Source organism: Gymnoscopelus microlampas (assembly GCF_963454915.1).
Source record: "Gymnoscopelus microlampas genome assembly, chromosome: 18".
Lineage (NCBI taxonomy): Eukaryota > Metazoa > Chordata > Actinopteri > Myctophiformes > Myctophidae > Gymnoscopelus > Gymnoscopelus microlampas.
The window spans coordinates 33,310,375-33,329,233 of NC_139955.1; the positions used below are offsets into that span (position 1 = coordinate 33,310,375).

The window sequence follows — 18,859 nt, forward strand, 5'->3', positions numbered from 1 at the left end:
GCAGAATTGGTAAACGGGAATAATTACGTTTATTACGTCAGTGGCAGTGAAGGACAGGGTAAAGATCTGGGACAGCGATTAGCAGCTGAGATTGGGTGACCTCAAATTCCCAGAGTCAGAGCTTGTAGAAATAGTGTAACCGGTACCGGTTGGTTCAGTGTAACGTGGGCCACGTTACATTTAAACACTATACTTTGTTGACCGGGGTCCCCCAGGGTTCTATACTAGGTCTGCGAGTATTTCCCTCTACACTCAATATCTTTGCAGAAAATAGGCAATCTACGACATCACGTGTTGCAATGCATTATGAGCCATTAGAACTGCTATTTTCGCTGAATGTTCGCTCCAGAATAGGGATGCTATGTAGTATTCAAGTTGTTAAGAAATGTATTTAAAGAGTGAAATAGAGTTTATTATTTGTTGGAAATAATGCAATAACTCTTCTTTACAGGGACCAATAACCTGTCCTGAGTTAGAGATATGGCCAAGACGTGATATACAACAGTTTCTTCGCAAAATGAACGAAACAGTTGCAGCAATAACCATGAAGAAGATGTCAGCAAGAGCTCCAGTATGAAAATATTTTCAGCCAAATCCTACAATGTGTTCCCACTACGAGCTGGGGTTCTAGAGACTGGGGCCAAGGACTTATGGAACATAAAACTGAATGTATTTGGGAAGATGGACATTACAGTCTGACTGCCAAACAAACCTTAATCCATGTTCTCCGTTGTAGTCATTTTCTAAACACTCTACACACTATTTATTTCTTCATTAAGTAAATTATGTAATTTAACGTGTTAACTTATTTCTTGGAAATTGCTGTGAAACCTACAATATGTTTAATATTTTTCAGACTTTAATTTAATCTCCTGGGAGATTAAAGTTGCAATCCAGGACTTTTACAATAAAACTTTATTTAACTAATTATGAAAAAAAATGTCCCATATTTCAGATGTAAGCTATCGTCTATCAGTTGAATATTTATTGTAAATGTATTTATTGTCTGTGTGATATTGTACATACTGAACTTATAACTTGGTAATAAAATCATATTTAAGCTGCGTTAATATTGTGGATTTCTACAACTTGGACAGCGAGGCCAAGATGCTTGCATGTGTGTACTCCAGATTGGCTCGGGTTCACATTTTCTTAGTCACTTCCTCGTCTGCCTCCCCAACACTGTCTCTTTTTAGCGGACGGTTTACAGCATCGCTAGTTTGATGGCCTCTCCTGGTGTAGGAGGTGAATTAATGAGCTGTAGGAGGGTGCATTCCCTCAACGATGAGTCCAGTGCTAGCCACATGCAGTATGGAAAATGTACAGTCATAACGTCATCCAGCAAGGGAACGCACAGGATTCAAACTTGTCTTTTGATGTTACCAAGGTGAACATGGTAACATGTTTACCTTAGCACCCACAATGCATGTGCCTCTCTAAAAGGTCCCACACAAAATACAAGCATCCAGATTAGGATTTTTTGACAGGCTCACTCACATCTTTGCCTTTAAGTCTCAGTAGCGCAAGCTTGTGCAACTTTGATAAAGGTACTGTGATAACTGCCACCTAAAGCCAGGATCTATAATTCATCTGTTGGGTCGCCCATCCTAAAGAAACTACTGTGATTGGGGACGATGGTACATATTGTACGTATCTCAGCAGGCACCTCAGTAGAGGTACTGTCATTGTGACCCATATCTAGCAGAGACAGAAAGCACACAGGGTCTAAAATGTCTCAAGTGTGCAACCACATCAAAAGAGTTGCATATCCTGTTTATCTCAAAATCTACTAGCATCACCACAGTGGCAATTTAAAAGGACAATTCTCATTTATAATTTTATCATAAGGCTTCACTTTCAGTTTGAGAGTAGTGATAGCGAGGGAAAAGTGATTATGAGGGAACATATAGTGGTCATGTTGTCCCCCACCCCACCTTTTCTGATCCTTTTGTTTTGTCATGGAGTAAGAGCTGATCACAATATACTCTTTCCTGTCACAGGCAGCTCTTCGGTGATACAATTCAACACAAAAGCAGGCAGGAGCCAAAATAGCACTGCATGATATTAGTCAGCACAAACTTACTGTACGAAAAAGAAAAGAAAGGGAAAAAAACAGAGCACACCCATCAGGTTTCACATCAAGTGATCCCTCTCTTTATTGTTCACAACGTTCAACCTGGCATCACTATTTTGGGCATGTCATTATAGGCTTGTCTGTTGATGTTACCATGTTTACCTTAGCACCCACAATGCATGTGCCTCTCTAAAAGGTCCCACACAAAATACAAGCATCCAGATTAGGATTGATATTAGTCAGCACAAACTTACTGTACGAAAAAGAAAAGAAAGGGAAAAAAACAGAGCACACCCATCAGGTTTCACATCAAGTGATCCCTCTCTTTATTGTTCACAACGTTCAACCTGGCATCACTATTTTGGGCATGTCATTATAGGCAAACATAAAAAAAAAAAAAAGACAAACATGGATACAAGATCACAATGTGTTGCATCATCACAACTCAGCCTGTAGATTGGCGTCGTACGACAAAATACTGCACATGTATATAGGGGCTAAAGTCAAGAAAGAAGGGCAAATAAAATGCTGAGCTTCGTACCACTTGCCCTTTTAGACAAGCACCCATTATCATCTGCAAGCATTTGTAACTGACGTAAACCTGTGTATGTCAGAGACAATATCTAAATATTTATCTACTGCAAGAATCCCCAAAAAAATGTATAAGATCTGAATACTTTGCCAAACTACTGTTGATCCTAGAGAAAATTGACCAACACTGGTCCAAACAAGCAACACTGCATGCACATTGCCAACAAATATATTTTTTTAAATTGCGCTGTAGTGATATGCACAAGCTTGCATATCTATGCCAGCAAATGCAGACCATATCTGCACATCAGCGCCCACCCCAATATTAAGCTTTAATCCTAAACCATAAAACTCTGATTTGTCTAAGACGTAAAAAAATAAGTATCCTAAGCAGATATGTCTTAGCGGTACATACTGTACAACTCAGACGCTTTATCCTGGCGTTCCTGTTCCTTCGTACACTGCCGAATCCTTTCCTTTGGACATGAAATAGATCGACAGACCATTCCAGTCGCAGGTCTGCTGAAAGCACAACCCGTGCTGTTTACAACCCACTGCATCACATACACAGGAAGCCCAAGCATTTCCTGTGTGCGTGTGTTGTTGTGAAGACGGTGCTGTATTAAAGATGAACTGAGACGTATAGTAATACTGTAGGAAACGAGGGTGGTATTGTAACATGAATGCCTTTTCAGTCTAGGGCTTCAACTATCAATCATTTTCGTAGCGATTATACTATTATTATATTAGATTATGCTACTTTTTTTATTAGTGAAATCAAGAAGCACATTTTTCTATTTAATAACAACAAATAGACTAAAACAAATGATCGATTTTTATAATCAACGAAATCATTTAGCCTGGCATGAAGCCCATTTCACAGTATACTTTGTTGTACAACGGTGTCACACAGAAATAGACAATAGCAGATCTACAAGCTGAAAACACGTTGCATCGCAAAGCATTGTTGTAGATCTGCTTTTTTTGTACTTTTTAATATTTTTGAAAAAACAAACAAAAGAAATCTTCTAAGTCGCTATTTTTTAATAACATTGATTAAATAGATTTGTTGGTTAACTGTTGAATGCCTGTTCCAGTCCAATGAATGTTCCAATACTCAAATCTGCAGTAATAACGGAGAAAATATTCAGATATCTTTTACGTCGGATTCTCTTACAACAGATTCTCAGTCAATTCCAGGAGTTAATTATCAGCAATGGAACAGTGCAGAGGGTTCTTACTGCGTTGCCCTAGAGGGCAGTGGTTCCCAAACGGTTTGTGACAATCACACATTATTGGAATAATATATGTACAATTATACAAAAAGTTATGAATTATCTTTTCATTTACCAATTGCACTCCAGAGCTGGATAGACCCAAAAATGACGTCATTTTTTTTTTTAATCACCCGGTCCACTGCAATGTTATCAGACTGCAATGAAAACAAGCTATATTCAACTGATAACTAAAACGACGAAGATCGTGGTTACAAATGATCTTATCCGGTAGATAGACCCTCGTCCTCCCCCCACACAGCTTTTGTTTACATCAGTGTCCACATTGTGGGTTCCGTGGGTCTCCGTGGGTCGTCAAAATAAGGTAAAAAGGCTGGCAGTGGCGGATGGATGAATTTATTAATTAATACCTGCCAGTTGATGTGTCAACATCAACTGAACATCAACAAAGTTTAGCAGGCTACTCCTCCCACAGCTTTCGCACCACATACGTCATGCAATATGCAGACCCGTCACCCTTGGGAAAATGTTTTGACTACCACACCTCACTAGCCTCCATATCAAATTATTCAACATATAAATCAGCTTTTATTGTAATAAAATATTGTTACTAAAGCTGTCTGCGGGGAGGGGGAGGGTCTCGTCTATCCACCGGAACAAAAACATTTTAACCATGATCGTCCATTCAAATAAGAAATCAGAGCTAGATGTGTTTTTCTGAATCTCATAACATGGGAGTCAACAGAGTTTCCTTTTTTGGGAATGGGATGACGTAATTTCTGTTTCTATCATTTTCTCGCAGTCAAGGGATCATTCATCGGTTGCCGAAGAGCGCACTCTAGCGTAATTACTGAAAACATGATTTAAAGGACGCATATATGCGTTCTTGGCAGGCAAGTGTTGGATTTGAAAGAACGCATATACAGTATGCGTTCTTGGCAGGTAAGTGTTGAATTTGAAAGAACGCATATATGCGTTCTTGGCAGGCAATGTGTTAAAGGGACTACACCATGAATTTAAAAAATAATAATAATATTTAATATCATATTGTTTATGTCCCTCAAACGTTTTTCAAAAAGTTTGAGCCTAAATCAAGCCTCAGATATACTCATTCCAACTAACTTCTCTCTGGCTTATAAAGCACTTTCAGCTGCAATACCAAAACGTCCTGTTGGGCAGAGGGGTGCTACTGAGCAATTCTGTCTGTCAAAATACATGGGCAGAAATGGTTCGTGATGTAAGCAACCATGCCATTCTGAGATGGCCTGTTCAGACACGCCCATTCTGAAAATCTCTGAAATGAGAATGAATGACTGAATGTTAAAAAAAAATATTTTTTGGGGTACAAGAGACACTGGGGAGCCCAAAAAATACCCCCCCCCCCCCCCAAAGGAAATTCATGGTGTATCCCCTTTAAGTGGTTATACTTTTTATTTGGCATCAGTAAATAAAAATAAACATTGACAGTGATCAGAGTGATAAGCCAGATTTTTTACTCACCCCTTGGGTACTTAAAGTTTGAAAACCACTGCCCAAGGGTGAAGTAACGAGGGTTCACAACACCTTGCGTTGCGAGGAGTTGTGAGCTCGGCTATTTTCACAATATTTATCTGTGGAACCGAGTCAAACTAAATGTAATGCCTCAAACACAATGCCAAGCGCCAAGTTCAAATATGATTATTTTGGGGGGTCACGGCCTAAAAAGGTTGAGAACCACTGGTGTAGAAGACACAAGTGTCCTCCGATACACATGTGGAATCACCAGCCGCTTCTTTTCACCTGACAGAGAAAAGTTTCACTGGGAGAGCATAATGCATGCAGGGCTTTTACGCTATCTCTCCCAGTTCCGCTCCATGCTGAACAAGAGACCAACCAGTAGGATTTCAAAGAATGTGAGCGACAAGGGCACAATTCCCTGCCGGCTTTGCCACCCACAAACACAGCTAATTGTTGTCTTTGTGTGGAGCCCCCGGCCGAGTCGGAAGCATCACAGGCAAATCACAGCGGGAGAGTACAACAGTAGCTAGCAGCACTGAAACAGGTAAAACAAACTATCCACCCACAAACGGTGGGTGTCAGCTGGGTTATATGTAGTAACAAACTGTTGCCATCAGAGACCTTGAGGCTTGTGAGGCATGCAGAAGCAAGCCACCAGGTAGTGCCAGCATCAAACAGCCTATATGGCCTTGCATGTCAACTAGCAGGCCGTCCCAAGTCGCATACTGATAGGGCGGGAATAAGCTATAATCTGTTTTGAAATTGCATATAGTACTTTATTTTTGGTTCAGAAATATTCAACGTAGCTTGATAAGACACGATGCAAGCCGGAAATAAGGGCCGGTTCCCAGTCCCACAGAGGCACATATGGCCATGTAAACTCCCTGCTGTTATAATATATAGTGCTCGTTTTCTTCTGTAATAGAGAAGAACAAGTTTAGCAGGATACTACTCCCACAGCTTTCGCACCACATACACATCTGAACATCTAAAAGGTTTAGCAGGCTACTCCTCCCACAGCTTTCGCACCACATACAGTACACATGACCTGTCACCCTTGGGAAAATGTTTTGACAACCACACCTCACTCGCCTCCATATCAAATTATTCAACATAATTATAAATTAGCTTTTATTGTAATAGAATATTGTTACTGATATGATTTTCAATCACGTTAAGTTCCATTGATTCAAACACCCACACTATCGGAGCTTGTGAACTACAGCAAATGATTTGTTTTTGTGGCCTGTTATAGTATAATTTAAGTAATACCGTGCAGATAATATTCTGTGCTGGTTTACTAGACAGGTGCCCGTTGGGCAACGGCCTACTCGGGGAACGATGCAAGTTGGGAAAGCGTCCCCACCCTGTAATGCAATACCCATTGTAGTCGTTGTCAGAGTACCTGTTGTAACCATCTGTCTGTCTGTGTCCGTTTTGTGCCCAAATATGGAGATCTATGTCTGTCTGACTGCCTATGTCCCTTTTATGCCCATATATGGAGATCCCTGATGTTATCAGTATATGGCCATATATGGGCATATCGGGTGGATCGGCAGTTTTGAAAAGTCCTTGTGCAGTGGTAAACGTCTGTGGAGAATGTCTGAAGAGTGCAAACTGACTGACTGACTCAGTAATCAAAATTCAGGTGTGGGGAATTTCCCTAATAAAGCTTAGGCTGGGGTTGCCAAGGATAATGTATCAATACCAACTTTTCGACCTGGAAAGGTCTCTTCAGGGATTGACTGCTGGTGGAACTGCTATCATTCATATTTGGGGTCTGAGGAAATCAGCGCCATAGTAATAGCAGGCAACCACCTGGAGTATTACAACATGGTAACACAGTATATGAGTGCTTGTTTTTATTAAGGGGATAATATACCTGAATATATAATAGCTAGTATTGACATTTGTGTTGTAATTGTATGCCTTTTTAATTCATATAAACACTTGGCAATACCATGGACAAAAAAAATCTCACAACCAAAAAATGTTGTTAGGCCAAGTCCTATTCTGTGTTTTTTGAAACAGCGTGAAAGGAGCCCACCACACACTAGCACTTGCACAATATGTACAATCATGTTTTGGTAGCCATACAGCCAACCAGTTGAAGAAATTGCAGATTGAGGTTTTAACCTTTACTTTAATGAAAATATCCAAGTCCAGTAGGACTTGAACATGCATTCTATTTCTTCGAATACCCTTTAATCTTAAAATAACACACTGCGACGCGTTGTGAGCTTGTAGTTAGCCTATTTTCAGTGTGTGACATGCTTACTTCTATTGAATTCAAATGACTGAAATCAGTTGTGGCGACTGATAACTTTAATCCATATAAATACATAGACACTGCTCTGAAATAGTAATAGTTGAACATCAAATTTACATAATTTGATGTTCAACTATTACCTGCTGATTACCTTTATGACTGATGTTCAATAGCAGTTGCAGTAGCTTGCAAATAATTGACATACATAATGTTAGGCCAACATGAACTTTATTCAAGAACAATCTCAACTTTCCACAGCCCCCTGCCCCCCCCCCCCCCCCCCCCCTCACACGAGGAAACAGCCAGACAGAGTGAGGGGGAACAAGCTATTTTGCTATTTTCAAATAGCCAACGTAAAGTGGTAAAATACAGCCTAGTTGCTTCTTTTGGGCTTGTTTTCATAGACTTGGCCGCTTGTTTCTCTTGCAAAATCTGGCAACACTGGTAACAGCAGCCAGTCAGAATGAAACACAGGACAGGAGTTAAGACTACAGCAGCCAGTCAGAATGAAACACAGGACAGGAGTTAAGACTACAGCTAAGTGCAAGGGTCAAGAGTCATTGATCATTAATTTGAATCAGCTGTGTGGAGTGGAATGCGTGACAACACAAAGTGATGCCCAAAATTCACGCAAGGGCTCATGGGACATTGGAAACTTGTGGATAGGATAAGTGTCTGCAAGGAAGTTACCAATAGGGTGAATTATATCCATGCAATCGACACTACTAGTAGCACTTGTACCATCAGCTGCAAGCATGCAACTACTTTTTCCACGCATACTGGGTGTGGCGCCATTTCTTAACAAAAACAATTCAACCAATGTGTTTACAGCCATCACAGTTAACAGTAAACCTTTTATTTATGTATCGTGTAAACGATCAAATGCGGCTTGCTTGCATTATGGCCTGGCAGAAATGACAAATAACAGTGTGCTACAACCTTAAGTTTGTTTCAAACAAAGTGTCTGGTGTGGAGGCGAGCCGATAGCCAAGTGGTTAGGGAACATACTATATGGGCTCTAATGCCTAACAGCTGGACCATTTGCTGCATGTCACTCCCATTCTCTCTCAAAGTTCCCTGTCACGTCTACACCTGCCAATAAAGGCTTTTAAAAAAAAGGCCCAAAAACAGCTTGAAAAATATTTCTCGTTTAAAGTATAAAGCATTGACCATTCACACCAGAATTTCTTCAAAACAAACTAGGATTTATATGAAACACAATGTCAAAAACCGCGGTGAAACCAAAACGGCAACAGAAAATATGTTTTACCTTAACAACTTTAAGTACACTTACACTTACATGTACTTACAGTAAAATACTTGAGTATTTGGTATAACGGATGAAAAGCCATTAGAAAATATGCTGTTTAACACAACAGCTTAGAAATTATAGGTAAATAAAATATGTACAGTTACACATTTCCTCTTTTAAACAGTAGTGTTTGGTGAACAGCTACGTCTTTGGGAGCCATTAAGTAATCCAGAGGTAGTTTTGTGTGCTCATAAGCTGAACTGGTCACTGACCGGCGATTTGTGCACCCAGCTACCGTAGCCCTGTTGCTGCAGGTAGGACTTCAGCAAGCTCTTAGCCTCCTGGTAGGGCTTGGCCATCATCTGCAGGGAAACATTAACAACAACCAAATCAATACTCCAATAACTGTCTTGATGGCAGACAGATGGCAAGAAAGGTAATAGGACGAAGAGTCTAGATTTACAGAATGTAAAACATAATACAATAATAAAAGCTGATTAAAAGCAAATATTTAATGGCAACACATCTAAAATAACCCAAATTAAAATATACCATTTACTGCCACTTTGACAGATGAGAGAGCGAGAGAGGGAATACTAGTGTGTGTACGCTGTAAATATACACATACACACAGTATATCGTTAATGCTATGAATTGCATCAGTGTGGGTTTTATTTAGAAGCTTATGACCGAAATTTGTTGTGGTGTTACACCAGCCATGCGTTCTGACACCACTGCCCACCGCAGCTCTGCGTTTCACTCTCAGTGCTCGAATCTCAGAGATTCTCTGTCATGAGTGCATCATGATGTCAACATGCGGAACATGACAAGTGAGCAGAGCCTCCTAGAACGGTTTTGACAGAAAACAGCACTCGTGCTGCCTGGAAAATAAGTCACATTTTAGGCTAAATAATAAACACAGAGCAGTGCCAACGAAGGAGGCTAAGATTTGCTGCACTGCTTTGTAATACCAGGAGTACAGAAATTAAAAACAGCCAGTAAAGTAGTGATGATCACATTAACAGCGGCTGAACTATATTCTGCTTTGTGGTCATTCAGAAAGAGGCCCATACAGAACTTTGAAGAAATCAGATGATTCATTTTTTTGTAAACTTACTATCACTTTGAATTGCCTTGCCAGTATGAGAAAATATAATTATAGGGTGCTGTTTCCTCACAGTATAGGCCACCTTGAAATTGTTGTATAAAATCAGATAAACACTTCTTCAGACACCACTAGATATACCTCGTTTGTGTGCATTCTTCATTCATTTGGTGGTAATGTGTGGTTCCAAATTTAAATATCTTCAAAAAAAAAAGTTGGGAAAAAAAGTGATTCATCGCTATTTTACTGTACATAGCTAGGTAGCTGTTAGGTCACCTTGGCCTCTCTGTAGGAGACGGTGGCCAGCAGATCCTGTCTCTCTGCCTCCTTGGCCGCTAGGGTAAAGCGACTCAGCATGGCCGCTTTACACAGCCTGCTGGCCAAGCAAGGGCCACTCTTAAAGGGAGACCTGAAGAGGAAAGGAAGAGGAAATAAGAGAAGCAGGGTTAATGGTAAACTTGCCGTGGTATTTGTTTTTGTTCCACGGCAATCTAGGTTAGATTTGAGACTTCATATCAAAAACTAAACCTATAAATTCTACTAAACCACGTCAGGATTTCTTTACTCACACCATTACCATGCTTTTGTATTTGTTGGCCATTACTGTACAGTATATCCAGCAAAAGCGTTTACCGTACGTTTAGTATTTTGACAAAATGTAAATGAAGTATACAATTAAATTATGAAATCTCAGCTGAAATCTCAGCTGATTACAGGCGGTGCCCCGCACCACCTGTAATCCTTACTCTTCCACAGTCTTGCCCTCCAGTCCGTCCACCACCTCCAGGACACTGTCTCCGAAGGTCCAGTTGACGCTGAGGCTCCGCTGGCTGCTTGCGCTGGAAGACGGCTCCACAATGGACGGCAACAGGCTGATGTGTGGCTGCAGCATGCAGTAGTACATGGGCAGGCGTGGGGTGATGCCCTCCACTCGCTGGCACACAGCTATCTCCATACCTTTCACGTTGCTGCAGCTGGAGTCACCTGGAGGTCAACAGAGGAAAGCTGAATACAGGGTCCCCACACATTTTTAGCAATGAATTTCCAAAACTTTTCCAAAACTTTTCCAGAATATTTAGCCCAATTTCCAGGCCTATATAACAATCATTCAGCGCAATAATGTGTCTCTTACTCCTATGTACAATGCCCAAAGATAGGCAGTGTAGCAAAATAAATAAATAAAAAACAATAAAAAGTGTTTGGGGGCGGGGCACAGCCGCGAAACCTCGCTCAAATAGAGCCTGCGAGCGAAAATAGGGGTGGACGACGTCGTTGCATGGTTCGTTGTCGCTTGCGGTAGGTCAGGACGGTCTCATTCAAAAACATGTATTTTAATGAGATTTCATCGCCCGCTCGCGTCGCGTCACGTCGCATCGCTGGCAGTGCGGATGGGGTGTTACACAGCCTGTTTGGCGAAAAACGACTTATGTTACATATTTCGTGTAATGTTAAACATGTTTATGAAAAGGTTTTGTATTAAAAAAAATCAATAGCCAAAAACAATGCATAGCCAAATATTTTTCCAGGACCCTTGATAAATTCCAGGACCTTTGATGAAGTTTGATCAATTCCAAACCTTTTCCAGTACTGGATTATTTCTTTTTTAATTTCAAAATATTTCCAGGAATTTCATGACCGTGGGGACCCTGTGAATAGAACAAAATAGAACCGAACAGAAGAGAAACCTCTCTTCTGTTCCCCGCAATCCCCGGAAGCTGCGAGGGGAAATAGTTTCCAGGACATACAGTGCAACTTTGCACATTGGTGGCTAGCGTTATGACTCACCGACAATGTATAGCGATTTGCGTGAGGTTCTATGGATCTACAGTATGACTGGCCTGGCAGTCAAAAGTCTACATGAAGTTCCACTTGCCTACGAGGATGCTCTTGACGTAGAGGGGCTCAATGAAGTGGCTGAGCAGGGCACCTTGGTAGCCCAGCACCTGCCATCGGCTGAGCTTGTCGGTGACCGACATGCTGACCACCTTGGAGTCCCACTGTTCCATGGTGCAGGAGAACACCGAGAAGACCTTCATCACAAGAGAAATCCCATTTTAGATGATGTTACTCTCTGTACCGTCTTGCTCTCTGTTCTTACCTTTTTTTATCTCACAAGTGCATTGTTTTTACTGGTTTAAGTGTAGTTTTTCTTTGTCAAGCTTTTTGTAAACTATTTTGAAAATTGACTGGTGCAAATGGCGTTGCGGACCGAAAATAGACGATCTACAAACTCAATGCATTGATGCATTGAGCTTTTAAGTAAGTACTGTAGCCTTGCGGACCATGCCGTCCGCAAGGCTCCTGTGGTCAGGAGCCTATCTTCCGTTTCAGTACAAGTACACCCCCTGGACATGACGCTAGTATGTCGCAGGGACTTGCCCCCAGTCCAACCCTTGATTGTACCAAGCAGGGCTGGACCCCTCATGGCAGACATTCTAACCACAAGGCCACTGAGCTGGTTTTTTTGCGAGCTTGTAGATCGGCTATTTTCAGTGCACGACACCTCTGTGCAACTAATCAGGCATTAGGAGGAAGAATACGCCCACCTTTCCCTCCACTGTCAGGTGCAGGCTGATCTGATTGCTGACTTCCCACGCTGACATTGACATAGGGTTCAGACGCCTGAGTGCAAGAGGACAAAAACAAACCAGAAGATGAAAATGCTGCACACCTGGGTCATATCAATCCACGGTGCTTGGTTTTCGGCACAGGCCAAATAAACAAACACACAATGTCATTCTTTACAGTTAAACAGTACACTAAAATAACGTTTCTGAAAACATTTGAGGCGAGAAATAGACAATGAAGACAATGCAACGGAATTCATATTATTTGATCAGCACTCCCAACAAGACTACTGTCAACTGAACAAGTAACATATTTATAGTATACTTATAGGTTCAGATAGTTACCTTCAAAAACAAGGTGAACCCCACTCACTAGGAACTCCTTCATATGAAATGACAGTGGTTCTATGAGATCTAAAATGCATCGAGACCCATGAAGACTTCATTTATGTAATTTCTCCATTTTTCAATACCAGGAAAATTATTCAATGAATCTAATATTTCCAATACTTTTGCACAGTATCCCTACAAAATCCTCCAGAGGTCAAGTGATGGAGATCCGACAGACTCACATGCTGGAAGGGATCTGGACAACATACTTTTCAAAGAGCTAGAAGGGGAATGTAGAAGAAGAATTCCTCTTCTCCACTCCTCCAGAAACAGACAAGACAAATACTGACCGAACGGCAGGGACCTGTGCGGCTCCCTTGGGCAGCTGGCTGATGAAGAGGTGCAGGCTAATGTCACTCTTCAGGCCCAGGAGCCTGTTGCTGCCGCTCTTCTCAAAAATGGACTTCTGCTTCAATACAGGGCTCTTACTGAAGAACAGCAGGAGGTGTTGGTAGAGGTACCTGGCAATGCAGCAAATAGATAATCAACAGGAAAGCAGTTTATTTTTTATGGCATTGCAATGTGTTAAATGTTTTGAAGGCACCTTATTCACCTACAGTAGGACAAATCAAGAAATAACACATACAAACAATTAGAAATGGTCTTAGCATTTATCGGTTGGTTATAGTCTGCCGGACAGTGGACTACTGCTTAACGTAACAATGAATTATAATCAACAATAAATAATAAACAGTTTCAGGGCGCTCGCATGGCGCAGGGGTAAAATGCCCGCCCACCACCACGGAGGTTGCGAGTTCGAATCCACCGTGGCGCATCCGGCTTTTTCGAGCGTCTACACAAACACAATTGGCCCACGTTCGGGTGCGGGGAGGGTGATAATTGTCACTGCACGTAATCCTACGGGCAGGGGCGACGCCTGTCAGCAGATAGTGAACTTGGGCAGGAGGAGTAGAACGAAGGCTCTACGTCCTCCCGGTGGAGGCTCCTCACTGGCTAGTAAGTCAGTAAGATACAACAGCAGTGACAACACAGCTGTGTGTTTGGGGAGGAATAAATTGGCATAACTAAATTGGGGCTTTTTTTGGATAAAAAGCATCATCGACTGAAACTGAAAACACCAAACAATGGCATTGTCCGCTAGTGTGTTGGCCGCTACTTTGCCAATGAAAAACAAGGATGTTACAGTAACATCAAGGGACTTGCTTGCACAATATACATACGCAGCCATGCGCTACTAACCGCATGAGGGACCGCCTTGCAGCCACCACTGCATGTGAATCATGCAGAATCCGTCCGTTTGGCATGGCACTCTCTCTGGTGTTGAAGTTCCCGGTTCCTATGGCGATCACCTCACATCCGCTCGCTAGACGGGAGGAAGAGAGGCAGAACACACAAGAGGAATCATGTCAACTTCAGCAACCTGATAATTTTGACAGTTACTTTTCAGTATTCAAATGCAAAAGTAGCAGATCGTGTTTCGAGTTGCGGATCTGCTACTTTTGATGCTTTTGTGTGATGCTGTACTATGTTCAAGAAGGCCGTTACTTTACAAAAAAAAAAATCACACCCTGTGTGAAGTGAGTGGTGCCTTGCTTAGCTTGGCTAACATGTTCAATCAGCCAAGCTAACATGTCCAATGTTAGCTTGGCTGATGGAACTGATGTCACTTTGAAACATGTAAACAATGTTTCAAAGTGACACACCTATTTATAGGTCTCTATTTCGTCATGCATCTCGCTAGCCAATCAAAGCACACCCTTTCAACATATTGTCACGTGTCACGTGATGCTTGACCAATGTTAGCTTGGTGGACACACGGACATACAGACATACGGACACACAGACAAAGCCACGTATAGGAGTGGTTGCCTTCGGCACCACTCAAAAATAAAAATATGGAGAGTGCCGACAACAACGTTCTATACTTACAATAGCGGTGACCAACAGGGTTATGTCCCAAGGCAACTACAATACCCCTCAAAAAGATTTAATAAATTACGGTTAGGATTTTAAGAACCACCAGCAGTGAACATGTCCTCCAATAAAAGTAAATAAAATCCCTGCCACTGAGAGAAAGACGAGGAGGTAAACCTAGGGACTTACAGCTCTGGATGATGAAGGCGGCAGCAGAGCCGATGCAGGAGGAAAACTCTGGGTAACTCTTCATCAACTTGAACAGCTGCTCCTTCACAGCCTGGGGTATCTGGTCATTGAGAGGGTTCTTTGTGTGTTCTGGATGAGGTAGGAACAAAAGATCAACATTTGGCTTTGTTTCGGGTGCGTGAATCTTTTTTTTAGAAAGACTATAGTCTACAGGAAGAAACCTATTTGGTGGGTTAAATACTTAGAAGTGGCTGATGAATTATGGAATCAGGTGAATTATGGAATCAGGCTAATGTACAAAAATGCTTTCGTTACTGGGGTGCCCCTTTGTAAAGAACTCATTGTACTGTACACGCAGTGGTTCTCAAACTTTTTCATGTCAACTCAAAGACCCCCAAAAATGTGCGTATGCATTTGGCTGCGGAACCCCATCTCAAAAATACTTTGTGCAGGACCTCCAGAAGCACTAAAAAAAAAATCACACCCAGTGTGAAGTGGGCGGTGTGGTCACAGTGGTCATCACAGTGGTCATCACAGTGGGTGATTCACTTAAGTGCACAGTCCTATTTATAGGACTGCACATGTGTCATGTGTTTCACTAGCCAATCACGGTCCTGAATAGAGTCAACCAGTGTACAATGGTGGCCAATCACAGTGCAGGGTTAGGGGGGTACAATGGTGGCCAATCACAGCGCAGGGTTGGGGGGGTGCAATGGGTGGGGGTCCAAACCTCACATATAGGGGCGGTTGCACCGCCCAAAAAAATGTACATCTACAAGCTCATAGCGAGGCATGAAGTGATGCACTATGAGCTTGTATATCTGCTATTTTTGAATAGCCACGGTACACAATATGATTAAAGTGGTTAAAATGATAGTGACGCTATATATTAACTAATTTTGCTGGGGATACCCTGGTACCCCCCCCCCAAGGACTCCACTTTGAGAACCAATGCTGTACAGGGATGGAGAGAGAGAGGGAGAAAGACAGAGTCAACAAAACCCACTGTCTTACCATGGATAGGTCTGAAGGATTGGTTGTAAGTGGCTGTGGATTCCTTCTCCTTCACTGGCAGGGGAGGAGGGCCCTCTGAAGAAAAATCTGAAGAAAAATAGTAGCACAGGCCTTAGTTCTACACAAATACAGTGGAATATCCACTTTTTATCACATACCCAACCTTTATTTGCTCTGGCTAACGGGGGTGGTGACCTATTTGACAGCCACTGTAAGAGTTTGCGTAAATTCAGGGATAGTTTCTGAAGTGACAAACAGATTTACCAATGGGAATAAATACCAGGGTTCCCACACTTTTTTAACAATATGTTAAAGTACTTTAGCCCATTTCCAGGCCTACGGCAATCATATGGCGCAATAATGAGGCTCTTACACCAGTGTGCCATCAATGCCCCAAGACTGACTCGAGCGAAGGCATCGCGTGACAAAAATAACAGATCTACAAGCTAACAACGCATCACGGTGTTGTTAGCATGTAGATCTATTATTTTTGTCACATGACATCCTGCATATATTAGGCCGCACTCACGCAGCTCGTGCAGCGCTGCATTGTTTACATATTTCACGTAATGTTATGTTTTCTGACATGTTTTTTATGAACAAAATGAATGTCCAAAAACAATGCATATCCAATCAGTTTGCAACAACATTTGATTAATTCCAAAACCTTTGCCAGGCCTGTACAACAGTTTTTCTAACTTCAAAATGTTTCCAGGCATTTCTCTGACTGTGGGGAACCCTGAAATATGGTTTCTTATTCATACTTTATTATTAAAATCTCTTGTCTCATTTAATCTTACCTTCACCCGAGGCTTCTGGAAAGTCTGCCTGGCCTTCTAGCACGGGCAGCAGCTCCTCCAGGGCCAGCTCCGCTGCTTTGGACTTAGCCTCCTTCTTGGTCTTTCCCATTCCCGTCTTGTAGGTAACGCCATCGATTATAGCGCAATAGGCAAAATAAAGGAACACAGTGTTGCCTGAAGAAAGGGAAGCAGAGGGGTGGAATCAACCCATTAAGACCTGAGGGACGATTCTACAACATCCTACTATAATTCTAGTAACCTCTGTAGTGGTGAAGCTACCCGGTTCTCCTCAGTGGCTGGACCAATTGCTCTGATTTTGCACACAGCCATTGACCATTACCATCTGAACTTAACTGTGAAGCCCGTTTTTCACTTTCATCAAATCTCAGCTTCTTATTAGCGTTTATGTGTGAAAGAATGTCGCCTCCCGGGTTGCCAGATCATGTGCGCATATCCCCCCACGGATGCGTCGACCGGGTATGGTCTAGTGTCTTCTAAATCCTATAACAGTTTTCTGAAAAGCATATGTTTCTATAGCCGTGGTGCTGAAACGTTTTCATTTCAAAGACCCCAAAGATTATTATGTATTTGGCCGCGGACCCCCCATCTCACAATATTTAGTTCCAGTGACTCCCAGAAGCAAGCATTTGAGTTCAAAATGTTCGCTTTAATTTCAGTGTTATTATCTGCCTTGAGCCTTCTTTACCTGTGGTCACCGTCTCCTTAAACTCCAGCTCCAGTGGCAGTGTCTGGGACAGATGGTACAGGGTACTCACCGGGTTGAGCTCACCTCGCTTGTACCTGTCAATCAGCACGCCTTGCATAACCATTGGCTTGTTGTCAGGACCTTTGTTGATAAAATAAAAGGATAAAATCAAGTTTAGACCAGAGGTCTTCAACGTTTTCAGGCCAGGGACCCCCTAGCTGAGAGAGAGATGAAGCAGGGACCCCCTCTATATAACTTTTTTTTTAAATTAGGTCTGCTCTTTTTTTCCTCTACACCTATACCTCTTTGCTAAAAATAGCAGATCTACAAAGCTTGTAGATCTGCTATTTTTGGCCAAAGTTCTCCTCAGAAAAGGGATGCAAGGGTTCAAGTGGTTAATATAAAAAGAAAAAGTCCTATCACACAAAGATTTGGCGGACCCCCTGTTGTAACTCTGAGGACCCCCTAGGGGTCCCGGACCCCCTGTTGAAGACCCCTGGTTTAGAAAAAGCATAGGGCTGTCACAATTATTATATAATCGCAATTATTTGAGATAATCACAATACTTATTTGCATAATCGTCAATGTTAAAAAATCTTCATATATGTTACAAATTTGAAAGAAAATAGTGGAAATAGCCGATCTACAAGCTCAGATCGGCTATTTCCACTATTAATGTCATTTTTTAAGTATAAAGTTAAAAAGTATAAAGTATGCATTTATTATTTTTTAGTTAATCTATACCAATGCTTGAAATGATATTCCACCGTTGGCTACTGTACCTGGCCTCTGGACATTGTTGTTGTTGGATGCGCTGGTAAATGATGCTGGGTCAAAGTTGCGTTTAACAGAGCCGGGGATGCTTGGAGGCGAATATATGGATATAGTCCTCCCAGGGGGAGCAGACATGTTCTGGTGGAGGATTGGTTTAAAACTGGCACCCCTCGCCGATGCCCCCCGAAGAGTTCCACGCCCTGGATACATATTGGGACCTACAAAATAATGAAGTAACAGGAAGGGAAAAAAAGGGTTACAGGACTTTGTTAAGATCATTATCTGTTGCCCCTCATCTTCTGCTATTACTGTACAAAAGCATCATTCAACCCGTTTTGTTGTATTGTTCCGCATGTTTTTTTTACCATACTGTCCATGCCTAACAGAAACAAACTTTACAGTATCACCCGTATTGCTTCCAAAATCATCGGACTTCCCATACCCACACTTGCTGATATGAACAATAAGGCCATCACACGCTTAGCTCTTTCAATAACAAATGACACTGATCCCTGTATCGCTACTTTGACCTCATGCCACCTGGTCGGAGATTCAGAAACTTAAAGTGGAAAAAGGTTTGT

The 18,859-nt window shown here is 41.9% G+C and overlaps 1 protein-coding gene across 1 annotated transcript; it reads right to left on the minus strand.

Moving 5' to 3' along the window:
- Positions 1-7,965: 7,965 nt before the first annotated feature.
- adad1 (adenosine deaminase domain containing 1 (testis-specific)) lies at positions 7,966-18,492 on the minus strand. The gene is made up of 12 exons (XM_084041145.1): positions 18,287-18,492; positions 17,505-17,645; positions 16,799-16,972; positions 15,999-16,085; positions 14,985-15,113; positions 14,121-14,244; positions 13,211-13,381; positions 12,510-12,585; positions 11,837-11,993; positions 10,710-10,947; positions 10,240-10,372; positions 7,966-9,220 (listed from the first exon to the last, which is right to left on the minus strand). The coding sequence occupies exons 1-12, from the start codon at positions 18,486-18,488 to the stop codon at positions 9,107-9,109; spliced, it is 1,746 nt and encodes a 581-aa protein (XP_083897271.1). The 5' UTR covers positions 18,489-18,492; the 3' UTR covers positions 7,966-9,106.
- Between the last annotated feature and the right edge of the window lie 367 nt (positions 18,493-18,859).